The 15,729-nt window shown below is 46.9% G+C and overlaps 1 protein-coding gene across 1 annotated transcript in view; it reads left to right on the top strand.

Annotated features, from left to right (window-relative positions):
- LOC125289809 (aminopeptidase O (putative)) overlaps positions 1-15,729 on the top strand; it is a 55,370-nt gene that overhangs the window by 23,347 nt on the left and 16,294 nt on the right. The window contains exon 14 of the mRNA XM_048236821.1: positions 14,602-14,718. Within this exon, the coding sequence (XP_048092778.1) occupies positions 14,602-14,718 (117 nt within the window). The remainder of the gene's footprint in view (positions 1-14,601; positions 14,719-15,729) is intronic.

Below are 15,729 nucleotides of genomic sequence, written 5' to 3'. Positions count from 1 at the left end.
GGCTCAACTCGGTCCGAACTGTTGCTTTGCATCTCCTCCCCCCGTGTGACTGGCAGTGGACTTGCTGCTCTCTCCGTGTGGATGTGGGGATACTATTTATAGCCGTGTGTTGTGTTGATGCCACCGGTGGTGTTGTGTTTGGCTTTTTGATGTAGAGGCAATTTGGTCATTGTGTTCTCTGAGTAGCTCCTAAGAGCTTCAAGTGGTCTACTTGTGGTTTAAATTGAATAGATGTGTCTCGCTTTAGTACTTGTTGCTGGTACAATTTGTTTTTTTTCATACTATTTGTACTATTGGGCTTGAAAATGTCTTTGCCGTCTGTGAAAAAAAATAAGTCTGTATCCAGCTCAGCTTTTCAAATTCATAGTTTCATCTCTAGGATTATTGATGTGGTAGACTCATTTTCAGAGTGATAAAATATGCATGAGTCCCATTGACTTGTATGTGTATTTCCAAGATGAATGACTAATCTGAATAATTTTGCTGAATCATATTCACATCCCTTTAAACTGTTTTTGTGGAGGTAGCTGTCTGGTTTGCTTTAGTGTTTTTACTGTCTGATGTGGCCGCGTTGCCGATAAGTGAGCGGGGAGTAGGGAAGACCTTGGCTGTGGGTGGTGTCTCTCCGTCTTCCGCTTGTGGGACCTGCTTTTATTGGAACAGTGATCCATTATGTCTTATTAAAAGCAAAAAGGTTAACACGTTTCAGAGCGGCCAGTGCCTTCACTTCAGACGAGGCCTAGGGCCGACGGGTGGGGGGGGGGGTGGGGGGGGGGGGGGGGTCTCGTGAAATAAGGGGCCAATTACAGTCCAGTCGGATATGCACAATGGAGCGGGAAGGAGAGAGAATGAGATGGAGGAGTGCATGTGTGTGAGTGTGTGTGTGTGGAGGGAGTGGAGGAGAGGGAGGAGGGGTGCAAGTGATTGAAGTTGTGCCATAAAAGCTGCCCTGAAAGGAAACACTAAATGACCCCCCTGCCTCCACCGCACTCTCTCTCTCTCACACACAAACGCACACACACACTCTCTCCTCTCTCTCTCTCACACAAACACACACACACACACTCTCTCCTCTCTCTCTCTCGTGCTTTCTCTCTCACTCACTCACACACACAAAGACTGGTCTAGGGCCTCTGCACTGAACATTGCCATGTTAGACTGTATAAAAGCCACACACACACACTCCCCCCCCCCTTGTTGGGTGCAGCTCCAGGTGTATTTTATATTACTCATTGACGTTAACTTCAAACAGCGGCGGGCCCATCCTCCGCGCCCCGGCTCGTAAATCTGCTGCAGCCTCCTGCTGGAGCTCGTAAACGCGGGGCAGCCGTGGACGAGTCCGCCCCTGTCCGTCAGGCAGGCATGCCGGCCGTCTGGCAGACCCAGACCCAGTGCCAGCCCCCTCCCCAGCCCCATACACCTTAGAGCGCCCAATCTCATCACAGATAATTGGAGCTGGTGGGAGGGATACGGTGGGGTGGGGTAGGGCCAGGGGGGAGAGGGTGGGTGGGTGGAGAATGGTGGTGTTTGGCTTGCGTGACGCCAGTCATCTCCTTGCCAACCGTAACTGAAGGTGGAGAAGAGTGCCATTAAATGTGTGATAAGTTCGGAAAAAAGGGTGCACAAAGAAAAGTTTTGTCGCTCGAAGGGAAAAAGACAAACGTGTCACATTTCATTAGGCTTTTTCCTCTCCTTTTTTTTCCACGCCTGGCGTGCCGGTCCTCCTGGTGGAGTGGGAGATGAAGGCGCGTCTGTGTGATATAATCCATGCTTTCGTGATAATGAGATTTATATTCCAGACTGACCCAGAGCGGTCTATTTCAGCCGGCGGTTTTAGGATATTGCTTTTTAGTGCCCCTTAATGTAAAATCAGCAAAAGCCCCTCAATAGCCCTCAGTGTTCATTCATCTAAACGTGGGGCTTGTTTTCAGGGCAAGGAGCTAATCAAGGTTTAAAAAGTTAAACAGCCAAGGGGGCAATTGATGTGGGGTGAGAAGAGGGGGTGAGGGGCTGTTTTTTTCCACGTGTGCTTTGGGATTGTGTGGTCTGTAGGATTGTCCCAAACGCGAAAGGGCTGCGAGATGAGAAAGCCTCAGCCAGTGTAAAAGAGTATCATGTGTTTAACATGTGATCTGCACACACACTCACACACGCACAACCCCGACTCTGAGGTTCTCACGCATTCCACAAGCCCCGCACGCAATTGCTTCTTCTGCCTCGTCTCCGTTGGAGAACTGTTACCGTTCCACGATTTCCAGTGTTCTGTGTGTGTGCGTGTGCGTGCGTGTGTGCACGTCTGGGCTTATTGTTGTTGACGTGCTGGTGTCTGATTTCAGGCGCTCCCCATGTTGTTCCCCCATCCGTCTGGGTGGACATGCCGAAGAAAGGCCCGTGCTTGTCCATGTGGTTTTGCGTGGCCAGCCAAGCTTCCATCATTCTCATCCCCAGGATGAGCTTGTTTACTTACATAAGTGTGGGGGTGTTGTATTGTTTGGGAATGATTGCTCCCGGTCATCGATCTGGCCAAGCTCCTATTCCCATGTCATCGGCTTTCCCAACACGGGGTCGTCACTGTAAGCCTCCGGGCAGCTCTTTGATCGATGGACAGTGCGGGATTTGAAGGAGACAGGACCCTTCTTGATACGGAACATATGCCAGGTGCCCAAACAGTACACCATTAGCCAGAAGAGCAGCATAAAGAGTCCATATGTGACCGAGTATTTATGATGGACAGCAAAAAAAAGGGAAAAAATAAAGGGAAAAAAAAACCGTGCGGTTGTTTTTGGCAGACTTGTAGCCGAGCTCCAGAGGGCTTAGCTGGACACATAAAAGAGGAGAGGCACACACACAGAGGACTAAGTAAAATAAGCCTGCGCACAAAAGCAAAACTATTATTATGCTTTGGTGTGTTCTTTAGTTGCTAGGGGTGAACTACAGTAGTGATGGGTGCAGCGCGACCCCCATCGGTTTCAGCCCAGAAGCTACCCGCTGGCGTCCGTCTCCCCCTGTTTCCCCTGTTGAGATGATTGGAGGTGAAAATGTTGTGCTAAATACAGACACAACAAAAATCCAAAGCATTTGTTCTTCAGGGGATGAGTTATTGTTTACTACACATGTGGTGTGTCTATAGGAGTTTTGGTGCTGTTAAGATGTGTGTGTGTGTGTGTGTGTGTGTGTGTGTGTGTGTGTGTGTGTGTATGTGTGTATGTGTGTGTGTGTGTGTGTGTGTGTGTGTGTGTGTGTGTGTGTGTGTGTGTGTCTGGCACGGGTCGGGTCTGAGTCAGTGTGGCTAATCTGCCGTCCGTGTCGAATAGAGGAGGAGCACAAGAAGGCCAGGGCTGTCGTGAGCAACAAATGTTAGAGAGGCTTCGCCACGGAGTCATGTGCTTTTTATTACACACACACACACACACACAGATGCACACACAAACATGGACATGTACACACGCACACACACACACACACAGGCTACGTAAGAGAGGATTACTGCATTCCTGAGATCAGAAACTTTGAGTTCTCAGGCAGACACTGAGCTTAGAGAGATGTCTACATTTACCAGCATCAGCTCTGGCTCCTCCGTCGGTTGGCCATGGTTGGAAACGTGGGACAACTAGGGAAAAAGCTACATTGCTCCACGAAAAGCCAGGTGTTTTCATTACAAATATACTCATGAGGGCAATATACTTTTCGAAACATTGTAAAAAATAAAACAATTTTCGAAGTGACTAGCCGTGCATTTTTCCTCATGATATATTGAAGTATTTTAAGTGTAATGACACCTGAATGCTAATTATGATCTATGCCTGATGAAAACCAGTTCTGGGCCAGATTTGGGCCAGATCAGATTCCACGAGCCACTCTCCACTTACAGTAGAGTCAGTCTGTGAGAAACCACACTAAACCGAACTTCACAGTCTGTGCTGGTGCAAGCCTTCAACAGTGCTCTCATGGAGCCTGTTTTCTTTGTATGCTAGCCTGACACCACTTAGCACCTCATCGAGGTACATGTGACTTTAGCCTCCCTCCCGTGCCTGGCGTATTGGCGCGGTCCAGGATCGCGCAGTGGAATTTTTTTTAATGAAAGAGAGGGAGAGAGAGAGAGAGAGAGAGAGAGAGAGAGTTGAAAGCTGCTTTCAGCACTAGTGTTTTCCTCAGGAAAGAAAAAAAATACCATCTCATTTAAAAAAAAGCAGCTGTGTTGCCTTTCCAAAGCGCACATGGAAAAAGCATCTGACAAGAAAAGCGCAAACAGAAGCGTTGCTTAACCAATTTCATATGTCTCCCTTCTGCACTCCCAGTCTCGCCACAGAGCTCTCCGATGCAAATTAGCTTTCACTTGGCTCACAAACAGGCCGAGCATTTTGAATGGCGTTTCACTTTTAATATTCATTTAAGAAGCTGTTTTTTGTGTCGGTCGGTTGGTCGCCGTGGTAATCCAATGACAACGTGGCAGCAGTATGCTCTTAGGTCGTCTGATTTACATACTGCTGCTAACCGCAGGTCCCTCCGGGGCAAAACTAAGGCTGCCTTACTCGAGCGCCTGGTTTTATTGCCGAGTGATGTCATCCCGTCGGGAAGCTCAAGCCGCGTGTTTTTTGCAATGCAAGCTCACGGGCGGCGCAGTGGTGGTGACCTTTACAGCAGCAGGTTAGCGCGCTATATTTTGAGCATAACATCATGGAGTGTGCGTGGCCATGATGTCAGCTCAAGTCCACGTCATGGCACAGTCGAGGACTGGGATGAGGTGGGGAGGGTAAGGGGATAGTGGATTGCAGTCGCCACGCTGGTGCAAATCTGGATGCCTATAAACTACCCCAGCAGCTGTTGCACAGAACGTCTAATAAAGGAGGTGAATGCCCCATGGCATGACCGGTTTAGGCACGTCTGGTGGTGGTTGCTGTTGGTTACTGGCTTTGTGGCCATTTTTTGGGGCGTTGTCTCATTTGGCATGGATTCAGGTGCTGGCATTGTGGTGCCTTGGTTATGTTTGAAAGGAAAAAAGAAGGGAGGTACTGTAAGCATGTCTGAGAGCTTCCTTTAATATGTTGTGCTCATCGTCATGTGACGCTGTGTGAGTGATGTAAGCTATGGACGCCATGCATTGGAAGGCTAACGATAACATAAATCACTATCTGCCCCACCTCTTTGTAGTTTTATTTATGTTGCCGGTTATTAGATGGGCTCCATCCTCTCCTGTCCTCCGAGCAAGAGCTAAAATTAGAAGTCTGGAGACGTGAAAGATCTCATAATCGCCTATGGCAGCCACAGCAGCATGGCAGATTTACTGTCTGGACATCACCTACAGTATAACCACCTGCCCGAGGGTATTGATAAAAAAAGAAGTGAATAACCGCCCTGTGTGAAATGATCAGTTCTTCACCAGGTGCTGCACACTGGGTTTCTTATTTATTCTAGCCGAGCAGCAGTGGTTGTCTACTAGAGTGGCCATTTTGACTAACTGCGACCAGTGGCGCCTCCAAAAGACACCACTCACACTTAGCAAACAAAAGAGGAAGAAAAGAAAAGCAGAATTTGACAAATTGGCCACAAAACACTATTCATAACTCCTGACTAACGTCTTTTTAACTTGTTCTAATTTGTCTGTGCTTTCCTTTTTCCTTCATTTCTTTCTTCCTATTCTTTTTTTCTTCCCTTTGTTTCTGAATTCACTGGTGTGCTATTTTACTCTGGGCCTGCCAGAAGACAGTGTTTTATACAGTGCTCTACTTGTGTGTCGGGCCGTCCCCTCGGTTCCTCGCAGTGCAGAGCTCCAGCCAGTTCCTGCGAATTGATGAAGAACCGCATGCTTGTGGCACCCGTTCCCGGAATCACTTTGAAAAGTACATTTGAATTTTTTATTTGTATTTGTGTTGGACGGCAGGCAGAAACAGATGGCAGGGTGCTTGACTGTGGGGCCCTGAGTGAAGCCCGGTCCTCGAGGCGGTGGAATAAACACGAGGTCTGTCTGCCGGACAGCGGCGGGCGGCTCTGCCTCTTGGCTTCGGCCTCGGAAAGTCGACGGCTTTAGTACCTGGAAGAATGGTGTGCCAGATTTTCCCGAGAAGCGCTGCACCTTTCCACGAGGGCTGGGTAGCATGTTGTTTTTTCAGGGCCAGGACCAGGCTCTCCTCATCTCTTCTTTTAGTCTCCATAAGTGCAGCTGTCCGCCAGACACCACAATGAGTGAATCAGCCCCAGAGCGATATCTCATAAAATATGGTCAAAAAATATGACTTCTACCTCTTAAATTTCTTTCAACCTATTAAAGGGGGGTTGTTTGGGAACCTCCTTCAGGTTAGCACACAGAATTATTTTATTTTATTTTATTATATTATTTAAGGTCTGCCGTTCATTGTTTGTGTTCTTGCTGTCTGTGTTTTTCTATCACCATAAGTCGGCGGAAGTGGCTGCTTGCGTGCAACCTTGAGTGCGTGAGCGCCGCGGGCCGGGCAGGGCAGGGCAGGGCCTTAAAGTGGCATGCATCTGAAAGCTCAGGGACCTGCTGTTATCTGGTCCCGGTCTGTTGCTGTGTTCTGGGTTTGCTCAGACAGGCGTAATCTAGGGGGATGCCAGGAGTTCAAAAAAGACAAAGACACACACACACACACACACACAGACTGAGTAGAGACCTGTAGCTCATCCTCTGGCCCTGTCCAAACACAGGGATTGGGTTTCACTTCCCATTAGCCACCAGGGCCTGACCAGGTGGCAGCTCTCTCTCTCTGACTCTCCCTCTCTCCCCTCCCTTCCTTTCTTTCTCTTCTCATCCCCCCTTACTCTTCTCTTTCCCTCTCTCTTCCGCCCTATCCCCCCATCGCTACCCTTTGAACATGCAGGCAGGGATGAACCTCGGCTGACTGTCTAGCTCAGGCAGATGATATCACATTTGGATATGTTTACATGTCCTCTGCCCCCATCCCTCCAAAAGTTAATCTGGGTCAGACACGCACACCAGCTACGCCTGAAAGCAGACACTCCCGTGTCTCTGTTTGTGTGTGTGTCTCTCTCTCTCTCTCTGTGTGTGTGTGTGTGCGTGTGTGTGTGTCGGGACGCCCCGTGCCAGACCGTGCCAACTCTCGCATGTGTCTCCCGTCGTCGCTGCCGCCGCCCGCTCGTATTTTTCCACATACTCCAAGCTAAGCACACAGACATGGCACAGTCTTTTTAATGCCAGCGGGGGCGCCTTTGATCATATTTATCCAAGACAACAAATAACGCGTGGAAGAAAAAGACTCGCTCATTGCACAAAAGCTGTTGATAAAAAATGAATTGGCGAGCTTTGTCAATGAGCTCAGTGGGACTTTTTTTTGTATGTACATACTCTGTGAGTTATGATTTGACCCAACACCAAGAGCTCTTTGTGTATCGGTTAATTTGTCCCTTAAGTACAGAGATATGGCTGTCTCCATTAGCTGCGGATGTTTCAGGGAAACATTATCATAATGACTCGCCAGGAAGCCTATGCCATTGTTTTTTTCCATAATGCAGCCCCTTGATTTTATGTGTAACTTTCCTGAAGAGGGAGAAATCAGCAAAGAGGGCAGAAGAGAGGCCGTTAAAATGAAGTGACATTTTTAAAGCCTGCATGGTCTTTGGCGAGAGTTCAATAGTCCACACGTTCTAGCTTTGTATTCTGTAAACAGCCCTGGGATTAAAATGGAGAGCTGCTTTGCTATTAGCACTGAAGTGTATGGCCACTCGCTGACAGGAGTAAGAAAGAGGGAGAGAGAGAGAGAGAAAAGCAATGACTCTCCTCTCCTCTCCAACTCTGTCTTTTGTCACAGCTGACCAACAATTTGAGCTTGCCCTTCAAATGAAAGCAATATCTGCTAAAAGGTGCTGAACGTGTCTACAATCTATGGGACCATTTTTCTCCTGTGAGACACTGAACTATTTTAGGGGCCATTTTGAGGTAGCTTCCAGGAATCTTCAGTGGCGTTCAAGGCAAATCGATGTCTCACATCTTATTCCATATGTGAAAAGGAGAGAAACATCATGACCACCATCTCAGAAGATGATTAAATGTCGCACGTTAATGGGAAATAATGAACTTCAAAGACTACTTCAAGGCCACCAAAATAACCAGGCGGATTTAGGCGGTGACCCGTAAGTGGTCACTCTGTCCCCGGCTGTGGCCCAGTCGCGTCGGAAGACAGGCGCTGTTTTCCCAGCTGCTTCACTGTTGGACAGGGTGGCCTCCTGATTAGCCTGTCATAACCTGCTCTAAGAGCCGCCAGCTGTGAAGTGAGCCACACTCATCAGAAGGCTAAGCTCCTCTCGGCCCAGCCCAGCCCCAGAGTTTATCTGTGGGAGAGAGGGGAGGGGGACGCGGGAGGGTGGGCAGGGTGAGTGGGAATGGAGGATGGATTGGGGGATTGGGACCCACACACACACTTTGCCGAGCTATATATGGACATTTCAGGGAAGATCATTTACGTTACCGTCCGTCGGAGGATGGGATTTAGAAATGTGCGAAGAGTTCATGTGGAGACATGAAAACAGGCCATGTGTGGAACAGTCTCAGGTGGTTATGACTTGCATGAGGAGGTCTTTGATTAGTGTTTAAGATGCTCTGAACCTGCTGGCTGTTCAAAAATCATGAGACCGCTAGATAGATCGTCCATTTTCTGACATCTGCAATGACGGGCAGAAAATAGCAAATGATAAACTATATAGTCAGATAATCTGACCATAATACTGGTGTGCAAACCAAAAGATAGATCAGTAATGAAACTATAATTCACTCCATCAATGTGACATTAAGTCATACATACATTTGCAAAAATTTGTGTATTTTTCAAGTCAATAAACATTCTTAATTTTTGAATGTCTTTGTCAGGGAACATCTGACTTTTACAAACCATAGGCCTGTTAGTCGCTCAGACAAGGAGTTATAAGATGAAGGCAATACCATTTGTGTCACCTAATGCAGTTCAGTGAATTAGCAAGATACCATCAGAAGCCAACAATCATAAAGCACCTGTCTTGCCTCCCCCTGCGTGTTGTAGGCTAGATTTTTGCTGAGTTCTTTCTATCTGCTTTACTTTTGTGAGTTGCGACCACCTAGGCTATGTTATAGACGTTCTATGAGGTACCAGTGTTTAGCTGTGTCACAAAACGATAAGCTTTGTCAGACTACTTTAAAAATGATATTCAGGGCTATATGACACAAATGGTATTGCCTTTATCTTATAACTCCTTGTCTGAGCGACTAGGGGTTAGGTGCCTTGCTCAAGGGCACTTCAGCCGTGCCTACTGGTCGGGGTTCGAACCGGCAACCCTCCGGTTACAGGTCCGAGCGCTAACCAGTAGGCCACGGCTGCCCCCGATGTTTTTGGCTGCAAGTGAGTTATGGTATGCATTGGCGAATGTGTGTTATGTTTGAATTGTGTATGTCTGTATGTGGGGGCTAAGACAACTTGTGGCCTACAAGTCACAAGTTGTCTTAGCCCACTGCTGGGAATTCTTCTTTTTGCTATGTACCATCCAAGATGACCTCTCTTTGTCGAGAGAAGATAATGTTTTGAAAACACGGTGGATCTATTTCGCTAGGTGACGTTTTTATCGACTGTCGTCTGGAGCCACTGTTTGAAAAAGCACTGGCCTCGGTCACTCTCTGGTCTTGGGTCAGAATCAGAGACAGATACAGTCAGATAGCTAGGCTACCTGAGAGGGGGAGGGTGGGGGCAATTCTTTTTCTTCTTTTTTTTGTGCTGAGCCAATTGCATGAGCCTCAGACAATAACGCAGCATGTTTATCTGAGAATAACTAATGTGCCCAAATGGAATGTAAAGTGCTGGGTAATTCTATTATAGCCCTAGTCTGAGTTTTCCATCCCAGTAATGGTCCTCTTTCTTCCGATCTTACTGATTTTAAGCACATATTTTTTTCATAAAAGGAATATGAAGCAGAGCCTCGCTGAGCACTAAAATAACTCACTAAAATGGCTTCTCCGCCGCTACACTTTTAGAAGCTCTAAGTGAAGTGAACAATTTTAAGTATTTTGTTTCATGCTTAACCACCAGCACCAGAAACATAAGATGTTTAATTCTCAAGATGCCCGTAAATTGGTGCTAGGAACTTCCCAACTGTACATGTGACATAAAGCTGCTGGTAAATGGTCAACCTGTCTTTGCCAGAATGCTAGCACTAATTTTCATCGACGGTGTTTTCCTTTAGGACATTTTCCATGAATAGCACTCACATGCGACTAGTCTAATCCCAATAAACGTCTGTTTTAGGTTCTAGAAAGTTCCTGAAAGTTACACAGCATGCTGTACAGTATAGCTTGTTAGCGACAAACAGGATTTGGCGGGCTCAAATGCTTGAATCACTACGCATCAGCACTACTTTTCATTTCCGTGAGAGCTTTTCTGGTGCGTGCGTCCTTCCCAAACACACGCTGATTGCGCCCGGCTCAGGTTGCTAATTTGGAAAAGGCCCGTTTAATGACGTTGCCATAGAAATATGGGAACAATCGCAGAATATGACGGCTCTCTCCGTGATGGTTCTCGAGTTTGTTCTGTTCTTTGACAGAACTGCGCCTCAGTTCGACTAATGAGCTCACCACACCGTGAAAAGCCATTGTGTAGACCTAGTCAGTGGGTCTACCAAGCATGTACAGACTGTACAAAAAAGGTGTTTTTTTCTTGTAAAAAGGAGTGTGGCTAAATTTGTACATAAATAAACACGGAAAAGGGCCTGACCATTGTAACGACAAATAAAGGCTAGTGCTGTCATTTCCCATTATCAGCAATGGAAATACTACAGGGGTGGCACTGCAGAGGGGAGAGGGAGAGAAAGAGAGATCACATTGATTCGGATCTTGGCCAAATATTTTCTTTTCATAATGGTCTATTTGTTTTACTATCATCCATGGCAAGAGTAAATAGAGACATTCATTAAAAAAGGGGGCAGTGTGAATATGTGTATGTAGTCTATACTGGACGTTTTACATACAAACATATATATACACACACACACATGCACATGCGCACACACGCACACACACACACACAGCCTTATGAACAGCAGAGGGGAAAACATCAACATTGGGCCATTGGGGTTATTTTCCTGTGTTTGCTCAACATATTACTGGCTTCCTATGTTATTGTACTCCCAACTGTCACTCAATTAGCCGCGACCCTTGAGAAAATGTGTCAGAACGCGGTAGCATTGTTCTGGGGACGCACACCCATGGCTGGGAACAGCGCGCTCCGCAGGGATGAGCTCAGGGGTCGGCCCCCGGGTTCAAAAGTTCAGCCGGATAGGGTAGCACATGTCTCCTGTCATCTCTGCATGTCGTCTGTCTTTCTCTCCGTCTTTCTTTTTCTCTCTCTCTCTTTCTTTCTTCTCTAAAGCCCCCCCGGGCCTGCCTTATGTAGTGTCACATGAAGGATTTGGTGTGTGTGTGTGTGTGTGTGTGTGTGTGTGTGTGTGTGCATTGGGGTTTAGGGTTGAGGGTTGAGGGGGGCAGTACACATTGTCAGTGATAGTATGTGGGGGTTAAAGGAAGTGAGGAGGTGAGTATAACTCCTGATGGGAGTTCCCTCCCTATTTCCTTCTCTCGCCTGTCTCTCTTCTCCTCACTGCCCGGCCAGCTGAGGCCTCTTCTGCGGATCACATATGGCGATCCCATCACCGCTGCAGTTATATGACTATCTCAGAGTCTGACTTTTATTGGGACCTACAAAGAGTATGTAAAATATTCCTGCAGTATCTCCAGGCCAAGTGGCCTGGGTTAGGTCTTTTAGAGGTAACCCGATCAGACTGGGAGTTAGCTCAGAAATAAGATGATGATGGTTTCATCTCATCAGGAGGGAGATTAGCTTGTTAGACAGGAACAAAGATGCTTTTTCTTGCAATTACCAGGCTGTGTGTGTAGACGGTATATGGATCACTGAATGCAGATGGTTATTGGTGGCCTATGAGTTCATTTGAGGTGAAACTGTACACGCATGGATAGGTATGGGCACACCCTATTAAGCCTGCCATGTCGGTTTAATGTGGGGATTTGTTAAATTAAGACTTGAACTTTACCAATTTACTAAGGTGTGCCTGCACGTGCTGTTTTTGTACTGCAGTCTTGCTGTCTGTCTTTGTGGAAAGGTGTGCAACTTTCTACTGCTACCTATTGGAGTACACAGCTGCAACCCTATTGGGCCATCACCGCTTGGCCAGGGTCCAGCTCACGAATTACCTCATTGCTACCCCTGCTATGCATGTATGTTGCTTAATTTATTTGTTATTTTCCTGTTGCTTTCTTGGCACGACGATTCGGAAGAGATTTAGACTGCATGTGGCTGGCGTTTTCGTTTTGGGCAATGTCATTACGAGTAGCGCTCCCCTTTTTCGATTTTATCACTGCCGTTTCCCAGTAATGATACCGAGAGGTCTGCCTCGCACATTTCCTGCAGGTCACATCTGGTGTGCCTCCGAGCGCAGACCAATATGGCCTCCGGACCGGCCTTTTAGCGCTCAAATCTCGTTTAGGGCTGTTTGGGTTGAGGCCTGTCCAGCTGCTTCTGTTTGTGTTTCAGGTTTTTCTTTGGGGTTCGGACAGTTCGACTCCCCGGTGAAATCATTTCTCCTTTTAGTCTCCGGGACAAATATAGTGCCGTTTCTGGTTAAGGCCTTTCCTTCCCTTCTCACTCACTCTGTTTTTTTCTTTCTTTCCATTTCTCTCTCTCTCTCTCTCTCTCACACATGCACAAACACATGCACGCACAACCACACACACGCACTCCACACACACACACAAACACAAAACACAACCACGCACACGTACACACACACACACACATACACACACCAGCCATCTGGTGAGAGACTGAAGACAGTACCCCCCTGACCATTTAAGGGCAGGATAGCGCACAGGATCTATGAAAAGATAAAGGGGCCCTAAATGAAAAATGAGAAAAGCAGGGAGATTAGGAGAGAAATATGGTGGAGTGTTATTATTTCTAAACAGAAGCGCGTGTGTGTGGTGTGTGTGTGTCTGTCTGTCTTTGTCTGTATCTGTGTGTGTATGTGTTTGGGGGGAGGAAGTAAGAATGATTGTGTGTGGGTCTGTTTATGTGTGCGGTCAGCAAATCATTAGCACCCAAAGTGATGTCACTGGTTGGAGCCAGCATAAAGAGAGGGGTGAGGAGTGTGTGTGTGTGTGTGTGTGTATGTGTGTGTGTGTGTGGGGGTTGGCTGTGATGGAGGGCAGGCGGATGGACAGAGAAGAGAGAGAGAGAGAGGGAGAAAGTAGGAGGAGGAGGGCTGTGCATCAGTAAGCCACAGATACTGATGCAATAATGTGGTAATAATAGCAGCTGTGCCTCTGCCCATCTCCTCTTCTCATCGCTCTCTCCTATCCTCCCTTCCGGCGTCTCCCGGTCTCATACACACAACACACACACACACACTGTTAGTGGAATGATGGGTGGCTTAGCTTAGTGGGACAAAGGATACACCCTTCTGTTAGTGCAGATGCATGAGGTTTTCTCTGCTTTGAAAACACTCTACTCTCAAAGCTACCACAGCACACCATCTAGCACCAAGAAGAAGAAGTGTTTCCAAAAAGGAAATTGCTTTTTTGGATTTTGGGTTGTACTCCTCAAAGGGCTATTTGCATCACAGTGTGCAGTGGATGTGTTTGTGGCTAACAGCACGGCTAACTGGCCAGTGCTTTTCCGGTGTGTAATCAAACATATACAGCTCTTATGTGTCCACCACTAGTAGCGAAGTACATTTAGTCAACGACTGTGTCGTAATATTTTAGATCACACATGTACCTCTGTATCAATGCAAGCTATCAGTAAAATTCAGACATTTAAGAGTTATTCAGTTAGAGATATCACTGATGTGAACGTTTGCAAACAAGCTCACAAGAAATGGTGTGTTCTTTCTAGGATCCACTCCTGAGCTCCAGTCATGCCCATTCTTGCATGCGTGGGAGATGTTGTCTTAGATTCACAGATATCCCGGTGCTTTTCTCCCTGTACTAATACTCCTGTGGGGAGCGATCACAGCGTTACCCAACAGCCTTTTGTATTCCTCAAACCTTTTTTTTTTACGATCATTAGGAGACTGGTCCTGCACTACTCGCCTTGACAATACTCAGAGCACTTTTTATTGAGCATTTGAAGTACAACTGTAGTCGTTTTGATAGATTGTGTATCATTTCTCCTTTCAAATAGAAATGGACACCTCCTTACAGGTGGTGCAGTGTGGAAAACCCCAAAGCAGAGCTGCTTAGTAACTCGTAGCACGGCTCTCCCAGTGTGATGGATCACTGTGAAGTATTCATCCCTATGATCCAGCCGAGGGGGTTTTCTCTCGTTTCAGGTCTTGTTTTATAAAGGCGTGGTGCTCACACAGAATTCCTGTAAATTGATGGATTGGTCCATTCAACACTGAGCAGCCCATAATTATTTGTGCATTGTGATGACGAATTGAGAAGGGAGAAGTGTTCAATTTCAGTGGGTGGCTTTCAAGTGAAAATGTGTCTTGTGTATGGTTTGTGTGTGTTGGATTGAGTGTGTTGCTTTCCGTTGAAGCACTCTATTAACTCTTCACTAACTCTCTCTCCCTCTCTGTGTGTGTGTGTTCCAGATGGGTCCGGAGCAGACCGTGTTGCTTTTGGAGATGCTGCTGGAGGAGGAGAAAATGAGTGCAGGTGTGCTGCAGACCCTGGAGAGAACCTACGACCTGAGGACACAGGACGCTGAGGTAGCCAGTCTACATCGCCCCAACAGATAGAAACACTATGGATCAGCCACATGATACATTGATGGTATTTCTGTGATGCCATTCAATGCTGATATTTATTTCTATGGTAGGATCCTATTGTACTGGTACAGATAGAAATAGATTGGTCTGAAACATTCATAGGATACCTGGATCTCTCCTCTCTTAGGCCACCAACAGTTCTCTATGCATAAGGTTTCCCAGAGTTATCCGTCTGACAGTAGACTCAACAGATAATGACACGGAACACAGACACTGTGTCTGTCATTTCAACTTGTCAGCACATGTTGCAGGAGAGGCATAAAAGCCTGGCAGAAGTGAGGGCTCATGGATGAAGCGTGCAGGTTTTTGCAGAGGATGGGGTTTTTTCCACGTCCTCGGCTTGGCAAGGTCTATGAATATTGATGAAAGGGCCAGTGATAATGACAAAACAGTGCTGGTCCACACCTTGCCACACCTGGGCAACTCAAGGTAGAGCTTAATTTTGAACAAAGCTGGAAGTGCTGGATGTCTCGTCGCAGTTACCAGTTCCAGGCTCTGCCTCCGCTCCAAAAGAATGTATCCATCAAGCCGTGCCAAGAATAGTCTCTATTGCTCTATTCTTATCCACTCAAGGCTGAAACATTATCTTCTTTGGTGTTCCTCCATGAAAAGGCCAAAGTCGTTTACAGATGTCACCTAGCAAACCGACAGAACAAGTCTGTGTCATGGGAAAGTTCTATTTTCACAATAGATTTCCATGTGCTGGACTGTAAATATATCTGATGGTGCCCGGCAATGCGTGTGCTTTGCCTCCCTGTCAAGTATAAAGAAAGGAAAAAGTTCCTCAGTAGCCATTACAGTGGAGAAGATAGCCTGGAAGAGTGAAATCTGAGAGACAGAGAGAGAGAGAGAGAGAGATAGAGAGGAGAAACACACACAAGGCCATTTTGTAAAGGATAAAGGATGCTACTGTATCTTATCAGGTCTAGCTTCAGTGGGTGCCCTCTGCAC

This window comes from Alosa alosa, chromosome 24, assembly GCF_017589495.1.
Source record: "Alosa alosa isolate M-15738 ecotype Scorff River chromosome 24, AALO_Geno_1.1, whole genome shotgun sequence".
Lineage (NCBI taxonomy): Eukaryota > Metazoa > Chordata > Actinopteri > Clupeiformes > Clupeidae > Alosa > Alosa alosa.
The sequence above is the reverse complement of the archived record's forward strand: the minus strand, read 5'-3'. Positions and strand labels throughout refer to the sequence as shown.